Raw genomic sequence first — 22205 nt, forward strand, 5'->3', positions numbered from 1 at the left:
TATTTGAAGATTTGGAATGAAACTCAATTGATGGAGTGCTGGTGGAGCATGCACGAGTCCCTGGGGTCAATCCTCACTCAGTACAAATAATAAACGGCAGAGAAGAATAAGAACAAGGTTAGTGTGGCAGTGTACGTGTTCAATCCCAGAACTTGAGGAGCAGAGCCAAGAACGTCAATGTGAGGTTGAGGCTACCCTGCTCTACTTAGAGAGGTCCAAGACAGCCAGGACTACATAGATAATGCTTGTTGAAACTACATTAAATTAGAGTCTTCATAAGACCATACTCCCTCTATCCTGTCATTGTGTAAAAAATTGGAAAATAACCCTATCCTGCAAATTGAGCATTTGGGTTTTGTTTAATGTTCACTAAAGCTAAGTCATACGACAAATGATCCTTTTTGATTATAAATTAAAATACAACTTTTTTTTCAGTGTACCCCTGTGTGTCATGCATATCAAGCAATGGATATTAGTTCTGTAAATGCCTATTGAATTAATAAACCAGCATCAACACAATAAGTATTGGTTCTTGCAGCTAACAGACCAATATAATGAACAGAAATTATATTCAAGCTGCTCCTTCCCTTGGCTCTAAAGATTCCATATTCTTCACAGCACAGTGTCATGAGTTTCCTTGATTGACATGTCTTGTCATACATGTTTCATGAGGAGTAATTTCCTCCAGGACACACACTTCCGTTTGGATGGAATAAAGCTCATTACTCTGAGGATGTTGACAAAATATTCCCCCTTCTACCTTCATGAACACAAACCTTGTAGTCGTCAGCCTATTTTCCTCCCTTTTGTACTAATATAACCTCTAACCTTTATTCCTAAATTCTATGGAAAGACAGAAGTAAAAAGGAAAGTCTTACATTTCAACAGCCAATGCCTTTGAATGCTGAGCCTGACTGAAGAAAAGAAGGAAAACTGGAAAAGCCATATGCGGTGGGGACAAGAAGTAAAAGCAAGACTACAGGGTACTTTATTTTGGGAAGGGAAAAAAATGACAAAAGGATTCAAGCAACAGTGTCAGGCCATGTGACTATTTCTCTTTCTGAGAATCTGTAATCTCGCTTAATATTATATATTCCACATCTGCTCATTTTCTTGAAATTTGTAATTTCACAAAATTTGCAGGAAAATGATATATTTTTAATGTTCCTTAAATACTTAACAAATACAATTCCCTCTCTCTCTCTCTCTTTCTCTCTCTCTCTCTCTCTCTCTCTCTCTCTCTCTCTCTTTCAGTATCGTTATAAAAGCAATACTATGAGTAACTACTGTATGAACAGATTATTCTATTTCCTTTTCTGACCCCTACCTGTTTAAATTGTGTGTTCTGTAACTATTTTCTAGACACAGCCAATGCCTGTAGAAATTAATTTAGCTAATTCCTTTCTCTACACTTTCCTACACTGAAGCCAAGCCCCCTACTCCCTGCAGAATGGCTCATTTCTTAAAGCTTAGTTCTTACCAGTTTGTCACCCTATATAAGAACTTCCACAGTCAAACATGATCGCTACATATTATTTTAGCACTTTCACTAACAAGTGTGTGTGTGTGTGTGTGTGTGTGTGTGTGTGTGTGTGTGTGTGTGTACATTGGAAATAAAACCTTCAGAGTACACAAAATTTAAGACACATGCTTTCTGACTGGGAGATAATGGGAACTCCTAACACATTATTATCTGTTGACTTTAAACACACATGTTTAACAAATATTTCACTGAATTTGTTAACGCAATGCTGTTGTAAAAGTAAAATAGCAATATAAATCCATTCTTGCGTTTGCACTTTTGAGGCTAACAATGCAATTTTCTGCTTATTGTACAATCAATATCAAGACACTACTAACTGTCTCCTATATATTTTGTTTTTAAGGGTAATTTGCAATATTCACTTTTATCACTCTAGTTATAAAAGAGAGTAAATTGGGGGCTGGAGAGATGGCTCAGTGGTTAAGAGCGCCGCCTGCTCTTCCAAAGGTCCTGAGTTCAATTCCCAGCAACCACATGGTGGCTCATAACCATCTGTAATGTGATATGGTGCCCTCTTCTGGCTTGCAGGAGTACATGCAAGCAGAGCACTGTATACATAATAATAAATAAATAAATCTTTTTTAAAAAAGAGAGTAAATTGGCTTAAAGGACTTGTCTAAGTATATTTATTTTACAAAAAGCTAATCTATAATTCAAACTCAAATTTAACCTTCTCCAAAAGCTTTGTTTTAACCACCATGAAGTATTTTTTAATACTGTTGCTTTGAGCAAGTAGGGAGGTACGATATGGCCTAGGATCTTAGTCAGTTGCCTGAGATTCTATTTGCTCTCTCATGATGGGAATCACAAATAGTCAAGGCATAGTTTCCAGAGGCATATTCAGGGATGCACAGCCCAGACTCCCAACCCCAGAGACTTATGGCCCAGGGTCCGAACAACTAGAAGCTTGTAGTTCAAGCTTCACAGTTGAGAAATTTATAACTCTTTCTATTCAAGTCAGAGGCTAACTGCACTGGTTCTTGACTTCCAGTGCCATTCACTCATTGAACAGTGACACAGAGGTCATTAGTGGTTGGTGATGGCCAGTGAAATGCACTTTGAATTCTACATGTCAAAACCCTCTGCTCCTGGGTTCCCATTATGATTTTAAGGTATTGAGTATCAAGATGTCCTGCTCATGAGGGTTGGTATATCTCTGGGCATTCTGAACTCTTCTGGGGACCAGCACCTGCAGTCTCTCATCTTCAGCACTTTACAGCCTTCTGCCTCTCACACTCTTTGCTTCTGCCTGTTCTTGTCTTCTTCCGCTCCCTGATGTTTCTATTCCCATTTGCTGGAACTCTTCCAATGCCTTTTAACTGCCACTATTGCTAATTCTCAGGGGCTATTATTGCTGATACCACCGCCTCCTCTTCGTGTTACCAGTTTAGCATGTTCTACCAATTACACAGATCACACCAAAGCAGGGAAAATGTCTTCTACTAAGCAGAATCTCACAACATCAACACTAAGGAGTGAACTGGAAGGCCTGGTTATATAGCAAATTGTATTTGTATCAATCAACAAGGCTTCTAGTTCCATAGTCACAGCCCCTGCAGAGGAACCAATCATACCCTTTAAATAAAGCCGACATACTTCACTGACTTCTTACTGAGTTACTAAGGAGGTATTTTCCTTGAGTGATAATAGCTTTAGAGTCACCTGGGCTTTCAGAGGCTTATCTTTATTTCAGTAATTCTTTCTAAGACCTATGTATTAATGTATTAAGTACAGTTTATAGAGGGAGGTCATGACTGGCATAGAGTCTTCTAAAATGGATATTCTGGATGCAGTATTCATTGTACATGGAATATAGCTTCTCAAGCTAGCTGTCCATGAAATATTCAAAACATTTATCCCTTACTCCTCCCTTATTTGAGGAAAAGCATGGTGGGGCAATAAATTCCAATCATTAATATTATCAATGTTACGGCACAGTACTTAACTGCTTACAAAATACACCTAAGAATGGTTTTACCCTCTAAATTCTCCTATGGCTATATTAATGAAACAGAGGCCTGGATGTCTGGATATCACAACAATATTGTATATTTTATATTTCTATTGCTGTGATGACACACCATGACCAAAGCAACTCAGAGAAGAAAGAGCTTATGGTTTGCAGTTCTGGAGGGTTAGAGTCCATGATGGAGGTGCAAAGGCACTAAGTGGCAAACATTGTGCCTGGAGTCGTAGCTGAGACTCCATATCTTAGACCACAAGCATGAAGCAAAGAAGATGAAATGAAATAGAAACGGTATGGTTTTTAAGTTCTCAAGGCCTGATTTTTATATATGTGTACCTATGTATTTTTGGAAACGTCTACAGTCGTTAAGTTTCCATATGACTCTTCAAACAGTTTCAGTGTTAGTTTTCCCCTCTGAATCCCTCCTCTACACTGTTCTTCCCCACCATGATTAACCCTTCCTACTTTATAAAAACTCCCCTTTACCTCTTTATACAACAGCGTTCTTTCTCCCCTCCTTTCTATGGGCCTTCACTAGCATTCCAGCTTCAGTTGGTATTCCATATGGAACACACACGTCTTAAGATTCAAAACTAATACTTACAAAAAGGAGAAACCATGAGCATTATGTTTATTATTCTGAGTATGAGTTAGCTCACAGGAAGTAACTGTTTCTTCCTCCAACTATTTACTCATAGCTTTCATAATTTCCTTTTCTTAACAGCTATATTAAGGTGCTATTTAAATGTTAAGATCTGTGTTTAAATACTGTAAGATATTAATTAATATACTTTAATTAAATATTAAGTTAATATTTAAATATGGAAAGGTGTCACATTGTCCTTATCTATTCACCAGTTGATAAAAAATTTTAGCTCTTTCCATTTCCTGGCTACTGGGAACAGAGGAGCAATTGACATGGGTGGGCAGGTATCTCTTGAGTGTGACAGAGTCCATTTGGGCATATGGTCAACCTTGGTCAGATAAGGCTCTGGTCGCACAGGCAGCAGACAGTAGAGAGATACCTAAGTGGTCAAAATGCTAAGTATTTATTTATTTTTTGTTTGTTTCTGTTTTTCGAGACAGGGTTTCTCTGTGTAGCCGTGGCTGTCCTAGACTCACTTTGTAGACCAGGCTGGCCTCAAACTCACAGTGTTCCACCTGCCTCTGCCTCGTGAGTGGTGGGATTAAAGTCATGCACCACTGCCCGGCACTAAGAATTTTTTTAAAGGACCAAAATAGATCATTTATATTAGCTCCCACCCCACCAATTACAAGTATGAGGAAAGAATGTAGGAGACAGATAATGAGAGATACTATGAAAATTTGCCTTCTGGCAGTGAAATGGCCATCACACTCATGGATTTGCAGCAACTGTTTGTACTTGTATAAGACCTTCACACGACCAAGACAGCCATGATGGCTGCACAAATTGGACAGATATCTCCAAACCCCACTCCAGACTAAGGAGGTATTTATTGTAGAAAGCTTCTGAGGAAGGGGAGATTATTCTTCTTTGAGGATGAGGGTAGGTGAAGGAACACACATTTGTTTTCTCATAGTTCTAGAGGTTAGAGAGTGTAAGATCAAGGTTAGGAGGGATTTACTTCTTGGTGATGGCTCTCTTTCCAGATTACAGATGTCTACCTTGTATGTTTCCTCAAATTGTAACATGTTTTTAATTGTATGTGTGTGCTTGAGTGTGAGCGTGTGTGTGTCTATGTGTGTGTGTGTGTGTATGTACATCACTTGAGGGTAAGTTCCCAAGAATGTCAGAATTGGGTACCACATTCCACAGCACTGTAGTTACAAGCAGTTCCACCTGCCTCGTGTAGGGCTGTGAACCAGACCTGCACTTGGGGTTCTTCCCTGCCAAAACCATCTCCTGAGTCCTAGATTTTTTAAATAACATATTCACAGGCTGTAATAGGTTGTATATTATATTAGTTATTAGTGTACGGTTAGCTCACAGATTTGATTTAAAGAAGGGCACACAAATTTGGTTCATAGCACAAGGAGTTAATTCATAGTTTTGTCTTATTTTACTAACTTTCTGAGCAAGGGCACTGTTACAGAAATAAGAAGGTGAGGATGTGAATTATTTCTCAACAGAAAAGAAATGTCAGAAAAAAGGGTCCTGCTAATTATAGAAGTGTGCTTTTTGTTGAAAGGTTAATTAATTGTTCAAGGTGAACAGTGTGGAATGTATGGGAAGGAAACTCCAGCAATTAATGGATTTGGGAGAATTATGTTTTCTTTAATGATCATTCTCATTTTGACATAACACAGCAGATGGAACATAGTGAGTGCTCAACAACTTTTGAACAAGAAAAAGTAATTTAAGAAATTAGTAAATTGAACAGTTAACTAAAACTAGCTGTCCAAGTGGGTCTGTCCAGACTAGAATCCTGCAGACCCACTCATTCAGAGTTCCACTTCATTCTTTCCAGGCCAGTTTGCAGTAGTGCCTGGGCACCCATGGGAAGAGGTAGACCATGGAACCACAACTGAATGCATGTAACTTTCCCTAAGACTCAGCAGTCTTGTCCCAGCTCTACACTCAGCTGACTACTCGTTACGACTGCCCATCACTCTATGATTGCACTATCATTTTATGGCTCAGGTCAAATTCAGAATATCTTCTGTGGCATTGATCTCAATAAGAATCTGATGTGTATGGGCAGTATTGTGATGACATTGATCAAAGTTTGGATATTGTACATATTGTGGAGATCATCACAACTACAAAGCTTGTGACTTTGGTGTGTATGTGTGTGTGTGTGTGTGTGTGTGTGTGTGTGTGTGTGTGTGTGTGTTCTCTAGAGGAATAAAACTGACAATTACTATATACTATGAAGGGACTGTATAACATTGGCTTCCATGCTACGGGCAGGATAAACTAAAACTAGTTGTCTGTACACTGAAGAGGCTAAGACCCTGGTAGCTACTTAGTCTACAAGGTTGAATGCCTCATCAGTCTCTGACAATGAAGACATGAACAACCCTTGGAGCACTGCTCATCTTCAGTCCATATTGAAAAGCAGACAAGCTTAGTTTTTATGTCAACAAAGGCTGGCAGGAGCAGCTTCAGTCTAGATATACTCACCAGCAAGGATGGAAAACAGGAAGGCAAAAATCAAGCCAGCTTTTCCCTCAGAATTTATTATATCTTGGCAGCCACCAGGAGGCTCTGCTACTCAGCAAGAGCAATATGTACTCTTAACAGCTAAACAAGGCACTCTGGGGACAGTCTTCCCCTACTCCTTCTTCCAATTAATCCTCCTAGGAGATACCTTCACAGAGCCACTCAGATTGAATAATGCTGACAGTCAAATTCAGCTATCACAGTATGGATCTCTGCATTGATCCTAAGCATCACTCTGCTGGCAGACAAAAAAAAAAAAAAAAGCCCCTTTAAACCTTAGCCTCCCACTTTGCTCTTTTCTGAGTATTATTTGAGAATCTGGTCCTGATGTGCCTACACTGCTAAATTTTTTTTTTCTGAGACACAACTGTCAACTTGCTGCTTGCAGTGTTTACTGCATTCTTCAACTAAACTATCTCTACTCGAAAAAGAAAAGAAAGAAAACTATGCAAAAAAAGCCACTTTTAATCCCTGAGGACATGGGAGCAGGAGAGCCAGCCCTGCCCTGAGGACACATGAGCAGGAGAGCTGGCCCTGCCATGATGACATGGGATTGGGAAAGCAGGCCCTGCCCTGAGGACAAGGGAGTGGGCCCTGATCCAGGGCTCTGAATGAACCTCACCCCAATGTCTACCCCATGTATGACCTGCTGGGACACATAAAAGGGCGGACCTGCAGATTCAAAGGTTAAGAATCTCCTTGACACACAGCAACAACAGGATATCCGACAGCACTCCCAGCGAGGATCCAGTATTGACAGTGTAGGCCTCGAACCAGACCCATGACTCATAGCAATGAATATTTGAAAGTAAACATATGTGGACAAAAGGCTATAATACATGATACACTACAGCTTCTGTGACAAGATTTTTTTTTTTTTTGTCTGTTTTATTTTACTGGGGGGAGGAAAGGGATTTTGGTGCATGATGTGTAAATCATAGACATTCAATAAAAGTAAAACAAACAAACAAACAAACAAAAACACTTTTTAAAAGCATGCAAGCCATGACACAAATGCATGTGGGAAATATCTACAATTATGTTTTCAGCATTTGTTATAGCTCAGTCGGTTGTGTACATAGACGGTCAGTGGAGCTTAGCAGCTCATACAATGGGTACTAACAGTAAATGTTTTCAGAGGGTGGCTAGCCACAGATGCACAAAAGGGGGGATAAACCATAACTCTGCCTAACTGGTTAACTTTGAAACTATTTCTTCTTTGGCATCTTTTATCCTAACCTACACACTGAAACAGAAGTAAGCTTACCTTTCTCTTTCTATATTGCACGTTGCCTAAACCTCTACTTAGCGTGATATCATTCTCCTATATGATTATTTACCTGGCCTGTATGTCTTCTGATTAACAAGGTGATTTTTAAAGTCGATATCTGTTTCAATTTGTCTCCATACCCACAATGTCTGAGAGAATGTATTATCTACCAAAACAGTGAATGATGGTTTATTGGAAGAGCGAGTGAATAATGAGGGGCAACCTTTATCTCTTGAAGTTATAGCAGAATAAAGCTTCGGAGTATTCTCACATCTAGAATGGAGTCGGGGGAATCAGGGGGCAAAGCAAAAGGAAAATCTATTTGCAGATAGAAAATTTCAATAGTAAAGTAAAGCCACAAGCTGATAACCCAATTCAATTCTATTGTTGGCATGGGCTTAAAAGTATTACTGTGACTTTCATTCGTATCTCTTAAATACAGTAATTAGACCTCATATTGAGTTGAGTATCTGAAGGAAGTGATCTGTTTAGTTCCAGCGCTTGACTATTTCCTACTCATCTCTGCTTGGATTAGAAGTAATTTTTTTCTACTTGAGTTCTTTGACTTCCCTAAATGGGACCATGTCACAAAACATGATGGTCTTACACAGCTTCTGAAGACTGATCTTTCTACAGCTGTCATCCAGGTTAACCTTTAGTCTATGAGGGCAGTAGGGAGTTTGACATAAGAATTTGCTACTGATAGAATGGGAATCATTCTTAATGGAAATTATCCTCTATCAAAGAGTTTCCTTGTACATTCCAGTTTTTGAACTTAATGATTCAGAGTGAAGACTGTGATTTGGCACAGTCAGAATATACAACTGATATTGCTCACATCCAAATAAAACTGCTAGTCCTCCTAGCAGGACGCAACTTTACACTTTTAAATTGTGCCATACACCCATTTATTAGTAGGTAGATAGTCATTGTTACCCCCGGCACACTTAATCAATTAAGTAAATTACAAATAGCCCTCTTATCCTTCGGAGGTAGATCTGAGCATTGGTACCAGGTAATGGAGATTCCTATCCAGTGCAATATTCCACTGTCCTAAGCTGTCTTCTGATGACAAATATGTAGTGTATTGTATAGAGAAATATGATTCATAGGTTTTATTAATGCTGAAGGAACCATATGATTAAGCAGGAAAGAAAAAAACAAAAATAAGATATGAATACTTAACTAGAGTTAAGAAGTAAATAACTTCAGAGATCTTCAGTTGTTAAGAGTTGAAACAGGGCCTTCTTTGCTTATGTGGTGAGGCTTTCCTGTAATCCCAGCAGTTAGATAGCCAAAGCAATTAATTTAAAAAGAAAAAGAAGGAAAAGAAAGCCAAGGCAGGATGGACAAGAGTTCCGGACCAGCTTGGCAAATATCTTTTTCATTTTTTGAACAAAATCTCCCGCTATCTTGACCCATTCAGTAGTCAGAAATGAAGAAAACTTTAAATATGAAATATCTCCTGCAAAATAATGTAAGATTTTTGGAGACTGGATTAATGATAAATTCTGTTGTACACAAGAAATGTCAGTTTTGTATTAAATGTAATGTATTTGATTTTACTGCTGAATCTATAGAGAAAAGTTGACTCCAAAGTTTACAGTATGGGAGCTAACATGTTGCCTGTGAAGCACTTGCATCTCCTGAGCCCAAGATAGGACATAAAACAGCTCACTTTGTCCTGACATCTGAGCGTGCCTGAAGCAAGCTGCTCAGGGCTGATTACTGCTGTCTGAATCTAGATCTGCGCGGAGCTGATAGCCAAGGCCCAGAATGACAGCCCTCCAAATCACCCCACCCATGCACAAAAACTCCTCTTGAAAAAACCATTCATTCCTTAATTTCCCTAAGGTTTGATTAAAAAAAAAAAAATTGAGTCTGAACAGTAAACAAGGTCATGTAAAATTTAAAACCGCTTTTGTAGTCAATGTTGGACTTTGAGTCTTGTCATTTCAGGTCTTCTAAGGCTATTTTCCTGTAATTACATTTGGATATGTGTTCATTACTGTAATTACTACTTTTAATTAAATAATTCCCTCCCTGTGCCTTCTCATTAACCGATCTATACGTGATCAATTCTGGATTTTAATTAACAGATTAATATTCCTTTATGCACCTCACTCACTAAACAGCTTTTGACTGTGTTTTCTTTCTATGAGATCTGCCAAGCGCTCGTATTAAAAGATCTTTATGAATTTTGAGATCGTAATTACAACATTTCTCCCTTCCCTTTCCTCCCTCCAAACCATCCCATGTATCACTGATTGCTTGTCTTCAAATGCATAGTTTTTCTTCTCACTAATTGTTGTTACATGCATATATTATATACATTTTTATACCTAAATATAACCTGCTCAGGAGGTATAATGGTACTTGTGAGTATGTTTTCTTGGCTGGCATACTGGCATTGGATAAACAACTGGTGTGTTTTTCTCTGGGAAGGACTATTCTTCTACGCTGAGCATTCTGTAGTTGTCTGTGGTTCTTTGTCTAAGGCTGTGTTATTATTGTTCATTGTGTCTGGGCGGTTATGACGATGAGATGCTAAGATTTTTCAAGTATATCTGAATTTATTTCCTTTTTTTGTATAGGGTCCTCTGGGATTTTGTTGAATATTTTCTTCACTGTTCAGAAGAATTTCAACTTAACGTAGCACTTGTCTTGTATAGCTCAAGTAGTCTTTCAGGCTCAAGTAGTCATTACCTAGACCAGTTTCATGAAGCCACTGCATATTTTCTTCTAGGGGTGTTATATAGTTTTAATATATTCAAATAAAAATTGATATGAAAGACAAAGGCACCGGTTAGGTAAATGTGCTGTATAATATGTGCTGAGAAACCTCCACCAAGAGCTGAAATGAGGAAAGGAAAATATTTTCTTTTTATCCAAGAGATGTGATAAATATCTAAGAAATATATTGGTGTGATTAATTCATATTAATTTTTAAGCATTCTGCAAGTAACAATCTAAATGTATGGAAATATAATATATAGATGGGGTGCTACTAAGTTTCATCTTGTATTTATGGCTTTGACATATGAAAATAATGAGTCAAGATCACACCAATATGACTGGCAAGACATCATTCTGCTCCCCTTTGTTTTTAGTCAGTCTTCTCAACATTGATGATTCTGTTTTCTACTTTCTGGGGTCATCCTCTCTCTCTCTCTCTCTCTCTCTCTCTCTCTCTCTCTCTCTCTCTCTCTCTCTCTCTCTCTCTCTCTGTCTCTCTTCTCTCTCTCTCTCTGTTCTGTCTCTCTCTCTGTCTTGTGTCTCTCTGTCTCTCTCCTCTTCTCTCTCTCCTCTGTCCCTCTTCGCCTTGTCTTCGCTTCTCTCTGTCTTTCTGTCTCTCCCTCTCTCTCCCTCTCTCTCTCTGTCTCTCTCTCTCATTCTCTCTGTCTGTCTCTGTCTCTCTGTCTCTCCCTCTCTCTGTCTCCCTCTCTCTCTCTCTCTCTCTCTCTCTCTCTCTCTCTCTCTCTCTCTCACACACACACACACACACACACACACACACACACACACACGTATAGTGGCCCTATGGACAGGACTGGGAGTCATGAAACAAAAGTGTCTTCTGTTAGCAGAAACCCAGGGAGAAAGCTTCATGGCATGGCATAGGTCTTGACATGACTTCTGGGATACAGGAACAAAAACATGAGCAACAGGAGCAAAAGGATACAGGTGGGGCTGGCCAGCACTGGTGCTTTGGGAGAAGGTATTAAACACTGAATGCCTATATTTTTCTTTCTTATTTTTTCTTTAGTAAAGTAACCCAAAAGAACAAACCTTGGAAAGGAAGATCTGTCTCCTTAGATATATGTGAGATAATGTGGTTTCTGTCTCATATATTAGGAATGGTTAAACATACTGTGAATAATTTACATACATTTCCAAATGATAATTATTGTTCCAATAACTTTAAAATAAGCACATCCATACATCTTACCGTTCTGTTCCTTCTACTCAAATGATGATGAGTACAGCTAGACCATATTTTTAAGGATCTGTTCTATGAAGTCATAAATAAAATCTCCCAATTTTCAGAAAGACCGTGGAGCAAAATTCCAAATAAGTTATTGACTAAAAGACATGTTATTACCTGAAGTTGGGTCTTGTCAAAGAAATCTAGTTGTATGTCCTAGAAAGAGATCAGAAGCAGAAAGCCATGCCCTGCCTGGATTCTCTCGGCTCTCCAGTGTAGAAAGGGCAGCCTGGAATTCCTTCCTGATTGATATGTTTTCTAAGCTCAGAAGAGTTAGGACTGAAGAGAATACAACCCAACATGACCACTTGCCTTTCACCTGTCACTGGTTTTCCTCTATATTTTTGCGTCTGAAAACTGTTTTCTTTTCTTCTTAGACTTCCTATTGAGGTCCTGAGAGCCTCAGCCTCCAAACCTGCTGAGTCACCTGTCCCTGGAAGTCAGCCACTGCCTCAACTGAATATGTCCCCTGCAGATAATGCTGATTGTCTATGCTTGGCGGGATTCTAAAGCTTTTTATCTCTTGGTCTTTGCCACGTTCACATTTCTGATATTCCTATTTGAAGTGGACTAGACATTAAAAAAAAAAACAACTTTTCTCTCTTAGTTACATTTCATCTCATGAAGTTTTAGGATCTGGGAAAAGATGGAGAACCCTCCAAAGGAAACTGTAAGTACCATGAGTTCTCATCCTCAATGCTTTTGGGAAAGCTGTCTCCTCTGAGTCTTCTACTCTATCTAAACAGTCATTAAAATTATACTTATTTGACTTCAGCAGTAGGGAAGTTTGATTTTAATTATGTTGTGAATGTTTCACTTCTAAAAATAACCTAGAACTTTATATCTATATAATAACATAATAAATATAATAATTCAAAAATTGCTTACTAAACTCAGATACATCAACTAGAAAACCACTAGGTAATCTAAAACCAAACCATATCTTTAAAACTTTGTGTTTCTGTGGAATGACTTAATTTTGTAGTCATCTCAGTAATAACAGTTGATAAAAAATTAATTTAGAAAAATAAAGAAATATTAAAATATAAACTATAATTACATATTTTGGATATAGGAAACAAAGAAAGCAGTACTATACAGAAATGACTCTATAGAAAAATTTCTGCATATTTTTACACACAATCTGGATTTCTTCAAGTTAAAGAATAATTTTGTGTTGGCTAGTAATACAATATTTTATATTTCAAAAACCAATTATTGAAACATTAATTATTTACAATTTGTGACAAGAAGATAGGTTGAATTTAGATACTTTTGTATATCAAATAAGAAAAGTACATAATACATGATCTGGACTTTTAAGTAAGAAGAAAAGTACTCAAGGGTGAGTGTGTGTGTGTGTGTGTGTGTGTGTGTGTGTGTGTGTGTGTGTGAGACAGAGAGAGAGAGAGAGACAGACAGAGAGACAGAGAGACAGAGCGAGACAGAGACAGAGACAGAGACAGACAGGCAGGCAGGCAGGCAGAGAGACAGAGAGACAGAGAGATTCATTAAACTGCAAATCATCCCTGACTACTCCTTAAATTTACAGTATGATCATCACTTACTAATGTTTTGCCTTTGTAGGGCATAAATTAGCATTTCTTTATTGTCTATCTGAACTTCTGTGATATTGATTCAGCAGCCCAAATTTGTTCTTTCTATAGAATATTTGGATGATTGAGAACTATTAATCTAAACAACAGCTATTTATACTTAAAAATTACACAGTTATATTACAGCATCCACCAGCAGTACGAATTAACAGGTTTAACAATGTGTAAACATAGATTCAATGTGGGTGAATGCCTTGGGAGATACAAGAATGATTGTATTCTAAATATAAAAACTAGCAACAGTTAGAGGCATTGTTTATTTTTTCTGATAATTTTAATTGACATAATACCCACGTTCATGCATATTTTGGGAAACGGAATAATATTTCAAAGAAGACACTTTTTAATCTCTAGGCTGTGGAAAGCAGTGGACCAAAGGTTTTGGAGACAGCAGAAGAAATCCAGCACAGACGACAGGAGGTATTAGATCAGTACCAGAGGTTCAAGCAGCGCGTTGCTGAGCGAGGTCAGAAGCTTGAGGAGTCTTACCACTATCAAGTTTTCAGGAGAGATGCAGATGACCTGGAGAAGTGGATCATGGAGAAGCTGGAGATTGCAAAGGAGAAGACCTATGACCCCACAAATATACAGGTAACTCCATGCCAAGGATGTGCCCAGAGCTGGTCCCAAGTTCTCCAGAGAATAAAATGGGTTTTTCTTTATGTTAATGCTGAGGGGTGGGTGCAAGCACTGCTTGATTCTATGTACAGAAGGAAGCCAGAGATGAAGGCTAAAGTTGGTCTTCCTTTATAATGTTAGAAAGATCAGATTAGAGAAAAGAAAAAAACTGACAGTTGTTGATAATACAGAGTTATAGTGCATCATACTGAAGTCTCATTCTGAGTTCACATTCTTAAATTAAGTATGCAGATGTCATAGAAAGATTAGATTATTTATTAGAGGCAAAAGTTGTACCTCTGAATGATCTATGCCTCTGTCTCTTAACTTTCAGAATCTACCTGCAAAGAAAAGTCATCCATGGTATCATTTTACAATAGCTTATTAGACAAAATAGTGACTGTAAGCTCAAGAACCTTTTTTTTTTTAAACTTTTTCAAGACAGAGTCTCTCTGTGTGGCCTTGGCTGTCCTGGACTCCCATTGTAAACCAGGCTGGCCTCAAACTCACAGCGATCTGCCTGCCTCTGCCTCCCAAGTGCTGGGATTAAAGATATGCACCACCACACCCAGCTTCAAGAAACTTTTGACATACTCTCTGCTTTCAATATTGTGGCATTAGTCATGCAACAATTTATTTTAAAATAGTAAAATGTATCAGTGCTTCTAAAGCAGCTGCTGTTCATTGTCTTCAGCAGTGGAAATTTTTCTATCTTTTCTCAAAATTGTTATTTATAGCTATTGTTAAGTTCAGATAAAAGGACAAGAAGGTCTGCATCTATCTGTTGCATATTACATAGAAGTGTCATAAGGAGTGATCGATGTTAAGCAAAGAGCAGTGGAGCAAGGTCTGTGCAATGTATGTGTACAACAGATTAATTCATATATGGTAAGAGCATTGTAACTTTTAGCAAATAATTTCACTTTTCTCCCTACATTGCTTACAAGCAAACATGACATTAGCCCTTTGGAAGGAAAAAGGCACCATACATTATGTGGTTTTATTCACCTAAAAGTCTGCGGAGCCATGAGTAGAATATTAGTTTATTGATAATTTCCCAAAGGAAGGGACAAGGGAACAGACTGACTGGGTGGCCCTTGACTCCAGGAACTGTGTTCCTTTGTTCTGCTTTGAGTAACCACTTGATTTCTTTCAGGACCTGATTGTTTCTGCCGTGGCCAAGGGAAAAATCATTGAGTGAAAGCAGTGGGGTAGGGAGTCTGCTTATGATTGAGAGGAGGAACAAAAGGAATCCTTGGTGTTTCCCTAAGACTGCACTTCCTTACTTGTAAACTCTGATTTCTAAACTGCAGGTGAAATATCAGAAGCACGAAGCCTTTGTCGCAGAGGTGCAAGCCAAGTCAAGGGTGCTTCCTGAGCTGGAAGAAATCAGGGAAGCTCGATTTGCAGAAGATCATTTTGCCTATGAAGCCACCAAGGTAAATGGATGGCAGGGTCTCAATTCTGGTTGCTGACTGTGTTGTCAGGATTTCAGTGGACAATGCCAGGTAAACTGTGATGTAGCTGCCTTAGAACACGGACTCAAAGCTCTTGCTCCTTATTGAAACTGAGGCAGGCAAAATGGCAGAGCAGCCTTGTGTTTCATAGGTGGAGAACTATGGTATGGAAATACCACTGGGCAGTCATTACACTTCTCCTTACGTCAAGATCAAGCTCACCTCAGCCTACCCCGGGTTTCTCAGATAAAATAACCATCCCAAATGGGAGGATACAAAGGATGGGATAAACATTGAGATGTAACAAGAATAAATTAATAAAAAATATATATATAAATAAATAAATAAATACATAAATAAATAAAAATAACCTTCCCAAAGAATCTTGTATTAATTACTAATTCTGAATTCAACTTTCCCCCTTTGCTATTGAAGAGTTTTAATTTTTTTTTACACAATACTCCCCATATCTGAAAGCATACTTTCCCATACATTCTTTTCTATCACAAAAAAGAAAATATCCTAAAATCTAACAACTTCAGAAAACCTTCCTTGGATGTCTAGACTTAAAGATCACAGTCATTTCATCTCCACAATCACATACCACTGTGTACCTATTCTTAATGTCACAGCTACTTTCTGACTAATTTATAAATTCCTCCTTTTGTATGAGTAAAAATTTAGGTTATATATTTTTAAATTACAAACACAATTTATATTACATGACTTACAGTTGAGCTTGTCTTTCTATATACAGCATAAACATTCTATGTCATATTGATGTTAGGAAAATAAGATCAGAAAAGAGATTTTTTTTTTTTAATTAGAAAAATAGTCTGATTAGGAAAACGTACTAAAAAGGAAAGTCTCAAGTCTTTTTCATTTGTTTAAAAGAGAAAGAACTTTTATATTATAGTGCTCTGTGTAAATTCTTATATTAATTAAAATATTTAAAGCTGGATATGGTGGTGTATGCCTACAATTCCAGAGTGAGAGATGGAGACAGAAGACTGGTTAGTTCAAGTATAGTCTGGACTAGGGTCTTAGTTTGGGTTTTATTGCTGGAAAGAGACACCATAACCATGGCAAATCTTATAAAGGAAACATTTAATTGGGGCTGGCTTACAATTCAGAGGTTGAGTCCATTATCATCACAGCCGGAGGCATGGCCGCATCCAAGCAGACATGGTGCTGGAGGAGCCAAGAATTCTACATCTTGATCCACAGGCATCAGAGGGAAAACAGTGAGCCACACTGGGTGTAGCTTGAACATAGACCTGAAAGCCTGTCCCCACAGTGACACACTTCCCCAAACAAGGCTATACCTACTCCAACTAGGCTATACCTCCTACTAGTGTCACTCAATGTGGGCCAAGCATTCAAACACATAAATCCATCGGAGCCATTTTTATTCAAACTACCACAGCTACAAAGTGAGATGTTGTTTTATAAAACCTGTAATGTAAAACAAGACAAAAATGTGTGAAAAGTATTTAACACAACTCTCAGTTACCACCACTGAGGTTATGCTGGACACCACAGCAGGGCTCAGAGAAGTGTGTTCCATATACTACCCTGAGCAAAGGTCAAAGATACAAGATTCTTAAAAGGATGGCAAATGCTAACCAGGTTCGCACAATTGGTGGAAGACAATGTCCGACCTAATCTGTCATTCAAATTCCTCAACATGTGGTCTAACTATATAGTACCAAAATATTCTTCCATTTAATGAAATTACTTCCCAATTATTCAGCAAAATTGCTGGGCCATATGCTATAATTAGAACACTCTCTGCTTATCATCTACCCATCAGGAATCTTCTGTCCGTAAGGCTCAGTCAAGATGAACACTCTCTATGCCAATTTCCCCCAGTGTCATGGTTTCCCCTTTTGCCATCTAATAGCTTGTAATTTTCAATTCTTTAAAATGTCAAGACATTTTAACAATTTTTTTCTCATGGAAGACAGTATTTGATTTGACTTAGTAACTATTTTCATATATATGTATATATACACATATATTTATCTTTCTCATTAGATATTTGTTGAGCAACTGGTACAGAAATGAATAGGAGGAGAGATTTTTTTTATTAACTCATTTATTTACTTACTTTACATCTTGACCGCAGGCTCGCCTCCTTCTTCTCTTCCCTGTCCTTCCCCACACTTCTCCCCATCCACTGCTCCTCACTTTTTCTTTAAAAAGGGAAGGCCTTCCGTGGGTGTCATCTGGCCTTAGCATATCAAGTTGAAGTAAAACTAGGCATATGTTCTCCTCTTCCGGCTGGACAAGGCAGTCCAGTAGGGGGAGCAGAGGTAGGCAACAGACTCAGAGAAGACCTCTGCTCCCCCTGTTGGGAGTCCCACATGAAGACCAAGCTGCTCAACTATTGTACATGGGCAGAAGGCCTATGTCCATCCCATGAATGTTCCCTGGCTGCCAGTTCAGTCTCTGTGAGTCCCTATTGGACTTGGTGGGTTTTCTTGTGGTGTCCTTGGGAGGAGAGATCTTTAATCCTGTTATTTTTCTGTACATGTTTCTAATTCTACACCTACTCCAGTTTTATAGTTTTCGCCAATTTTTTAAAATTATATTTTACTATCATTGCATATGTGCATTTTCTGAGCGCGCGCACCCGTGTGTGTGTGTGTGTGTGTGTGTGTGTGTGTGTGTGTGTGTGTGTGTGTGTGTGTGTGTGTGTGTTTATGTCCTTATGGTCTGTAACATAATGCGTTTATAGAGGTCAGAGGGTTTTCTCCTTCTGCCATAGTTTTCAGGGATCAAACTCGGGCTGTCAAGTTTGGAAGGCAAATGATTTTACTCATTGAACTATTTGCTAGCCAAGCCATTCTGTCTCTCTCCTTTAAAGACCCATCTGATGGAACTTCGCCGCCTGTGGGATCTGCTGTGGGAGTTGACCCAAGAGAAAACTGATGTGCTGCTGCGGGCGCTGAAGTTCTATCAATACTGTCAAGAGTGTGAAGACATCTTGGAGTGGGTCAAAGAAAAGGTACAGGCATTGCATGGCTGTGGGTGCACTGGTGCCTCTGTCCCAAGTGATCCATGGTAGCTTTCTACAGCTCTTTCCAGTGGCTTGAGTAGTTGAGGAGTCTGTCCCTAAACTTCATTCTTTGGGGAAAAGGTAAATTGTGGCAAAGATTTGGAAGTATTCAGAAGATTGATGTTATATACAGAATAAGCCTAAATCGATGGCTGTGATTATGGCAAAAAAAAAAAAAAAGACCAACACCTCACTTTAAATATGATCCTTCTCATCCTATGCTGTGTTTCCTTACACTCTGGGTCTTGTCTGAAATAATTTTCAACTCTTGTTTCTCAGTACCTACAACTGTAGCTTTTCAAAATTTCTCTAAATATTTCAAGTGTAGTCCCACAGTTGGGGCTGAAGTTCTAAACACACACAAGACCTCAGGCGGGGCTTTTTGCAGATGCTTTGTTCTAAAGGAGGCAGAGTAGGAAGACTGGTTCCCTTCTAATACATAGAATGAACTTCAGAGGCTCTGCCAACAATATCCTTCATCTCCTCAAAGGTTTATCCCAAAAGACACTGACCCCCAGACCATGGTGCCTTCCCAATACACACTACTGCCTCTAGCTTTTCTCAGGAAGCGTCCCCATATATGTTATCCTAAGAATTAAACAGGGACTTGGGATCTTTTGACTTGCAAAAGAGTTCTAATATTTTACCTGTGTTTCTGTGAACTTTTCCATGACTTCAGGAAGCTATCGTGACATTAGTGGAGCTGGGTGATGACTGGGAGCGAACTGAAATCCTGCATAAGAAGTTTGAAGAATTTCAGGAAGAACTGACAGCACGGAAGGGAAGAGTGGACAGAGTGAACGAGTATGCTAATGAGTGTGCCCAGGTATGGTGGAAACAAAAGAGGCATGCCAGGGAAAGCATGCTGATCCTACAGAACTCCTTCCTGGCCACTAGTAGGCAGGATATGAGGGGAATGTGACACTGTAAGAAAGTGGAGGGATACACATCCAGGAAGCAGCATGCAAAGAGCAGGGTTTTGTTTTGTTTTTTCTCTCCTTTGGTTCCATCCTTCCCTCTCTGCTCCATGGAAATGGCAACATGTGCATGCATGCATGTGTATGTGTTTAAGAGAAAGAGACAGAGAGGCAGAGGAAACTAAATCCACAAATAGCAGCGGCAATTTATGCATCATCTCATTTATTTAAAGCATTTTCTGTATACATTTGCAATGTCTGAGTTAACAAAGATGCAGTGTAAACTGAAGAGCCCTAATATAGAAGAGAAAATTGGCACATTTGATCGTATATGTGTGTGGGACTGTGGGTGTGTGTAATCAGACTTATATAATATTTATGCACAGATACAGGTATATGTAATATTGTATATGCACATGAAACACATAAAGTCTAGCAGTTGCCTCTTTTGTGCACTGTATTTAGGTTTCATGATGCTCACCACGCTACAGTGAACCTATTAACCGCTGTGTTAGTAGCAGTAAGGATTCAGGATGAACAGAAACTAGAAAAAGAATAAAAAAATAACTGTTTGCCAATTTTCTCAAGGCAATTTGTTCAGCAGTTCTTATATTAATTTTCTTTTTACCATTTTTTCTTGAAGTAAAAGTTTCCCATTTATTTATTACTTTCTTTAAAAAAAAAACACAAAACTTAAAATAAGTATATTTTTGTTCATGACTTGGTGAGTCAGCGATTTACCTTCTTAGCTGGACTATTCTAATGTCACCTGGTATTGTACATGGCTTCAGTTATTTGGTGTCTCAGTCATAGTAGAGGACATAGGACAATTTCACTCTCCTTTGGGGCCTTGGTGTAGATGGCAAAGGCTTTCCCTATGTGGTTTGCAATCAAGAAGCTATGCTTCGTTTGTGCCATCATCGTGACAAGGTGTGATGTACACAGTTCAGTGTTAAGGTGATTTAAGGTAAAATGTCATCTCTGCTGGTTTCTTTTCTCAGGAGAAGCACCCTAAGCTTCCTGAGATAAAAGCAAAACAGGATGAAGTCAATGTTGCCTGGGATCGTCTCTGGAACCTGGCTCTCAAGAGACGAGAAAGCCTGTCAAATGCCGCAGACCTCCAACGATTCAAAAGGTATGCTGCCGAAAGTACAGCACAGTATGTAGAGGGCTGGCCTTGCACACCAGAGGCCCTGGCTCTGATCCCCATCACCACACAGAGTATAGTATAGAGACAAAGAGATTATGATCCTGGTCAATCCAGAAGTGGTGGCTGGCCGCTGAGGACTTCACAAAGTGTGGGCTTGGATGCTGTGGATAGGCAGCTGCTGATTAGAAAAAAGAAAAAGGATAGCACAGCTGAATTGGCTCTGCAGAAGTGAAAGGAATATAAGAATTAGATGAGTTGGAGGGAAAGAGTGATACTCATGTGTAACTTCTCAGATGCCAGACACAAAAGTGTCTCCCGCAGCTCAACAGTCAAGAACCCTGGATTATAACATCTCAATGGGAGCAAACTGACAAACAAGAACTTTTAAAAGTTACTTAGTGCTAGTTTGTTAAAAAGGAATGTATGTGCTACTTCTGGGAACTAAGCTGGCCCTATGGTGAGTGCTGTGGGTCTGTTTGCCTTGCAATGCCAGCCATCTTGGTTTGTTGATTCTCATGACATTGTCTGATAGGGATGTCAATGAAGCCATCCAGTGGATGGAGGAGAAGGAGCCTCTCCTCACCTCTGAGGACTATGGCAAAGATCTTGTTAGTTCCGAGGCACTGTTTCACAGTCACAAGAGGCTCGAGAGGAATCTCGCTGTCATGGATGACAAGGTAAGGTTCTGCTGGAGAAAGGACCAGTCCTCCTGCCTAGCACATGCTCAAGAAGGCACAGCGAGTTTATGCTTTTCAATAAAGAATGGATTCTTATGTTGCATTGCCATATGCCTCCTCATTCTAATTCATATTTGTTCAATGATACTGTACAGTCTCTATTTTTATTCAAATTATTTTATTTAAATATCTACTTTATATGCTCTTGTATTTTATGATATGTTTTGCAACTAACATTCTCGAAGATGACTCATTCATCTCTCTCAGTAAAACAACTTGAGATTAGAGTTTTACCTCTGAGCACATTTTCTTCTGTTGCACCTGGATCCTGGCTTTTGCCCTTCATGGTCAAATCATGAAAGAATTATCTTCTTTCATAATAAACTGAGAGACTTTAAAATCTAAACGTATCTTTTAGCTCCTTCCAAAAACAGACACAGGCACATTAGAACTCAGAGAACTCCCCACATTCCTGAACAATTTCCATTCTTGGCTTCTTTCTTTTACTGACATTTCGGCCAATGTGACCGCAATACCCAGCAGTTACTAGGTATGGGCAGATACACTTATTATGGCTCACAGTTTTGGAGATTTCAGTCCATCATTTCTTGGCCTAGTGAGCTTTGGAAGAACATCATGGTGATGGAAAAGTATGGTGGAGGATAGCTCTTTACTTCCTGGCTGATGTGGAAGTAGAGAGGGGAGTAGAAGAAATGTTTAAAGTGGAATTCCAAAGAACATGTCCTGAGTGACCTTCTTCCTGCAGCTAGACCCAGTTAGTCTCTCACCTTCAACCTGCC

At 38.9% G+C, this 22205-nt stretch overlaps 1 protein-coding gene across 1 annotated transcript in view; it reads left to right on the top strand.

Moving 5' to 3' along the window:
- Positions 1 to 12555: 12555 nt before the first annotated feature.
- The window catches only part of Spta1 (spectrin alpha, erythrocytic 1), a 69627-nt gene continuing 59977 nt past the window's right edge, over positions 12556 to 22205 (top strand). Inside the window, exons 1-7 of the mRNA XM_051148368.1 lie at positions 12556 to 12579; positions 13880 to 14116; positions 15457 to 15582; positions 18470 to 18610; positions 19341 to 19487; positions 20580 to 20713; positions 21261 to 21405. Coding sequence (XP_051004325.1) covers positions 12556 to 12579; positions 13880 to 14116; positions 15457 to 15582; positions 18470 to 18610; positions 19341 to 19487; positions 20580 to 20713; positions 21261 to 21405 — 954 coding nt within the window. The remainder of the gene's footprint in view (positions 12580 to 13879; positions 14117 to 15456; positions 15583 to 18469; positions 18611 to 19340; positions 19488 to 20579; positions 20714 to 21260; positions 21406 to 22205) is intronic.

Source organism: Acomys russatus, chromosome 6 (assembly GCF_903995435.1).
Source record: "Acomys russatus chromosome 6, mAcoRus1.1, whole genome shotgun sequence".
In the NCBI taxonomy this organism is placed as follows: domain Eukaryota; kingdom Metazoa; phylum Chordata; class Mammalia; order Rodentia; family Muridae; genus Acomys; species Acomys russatus.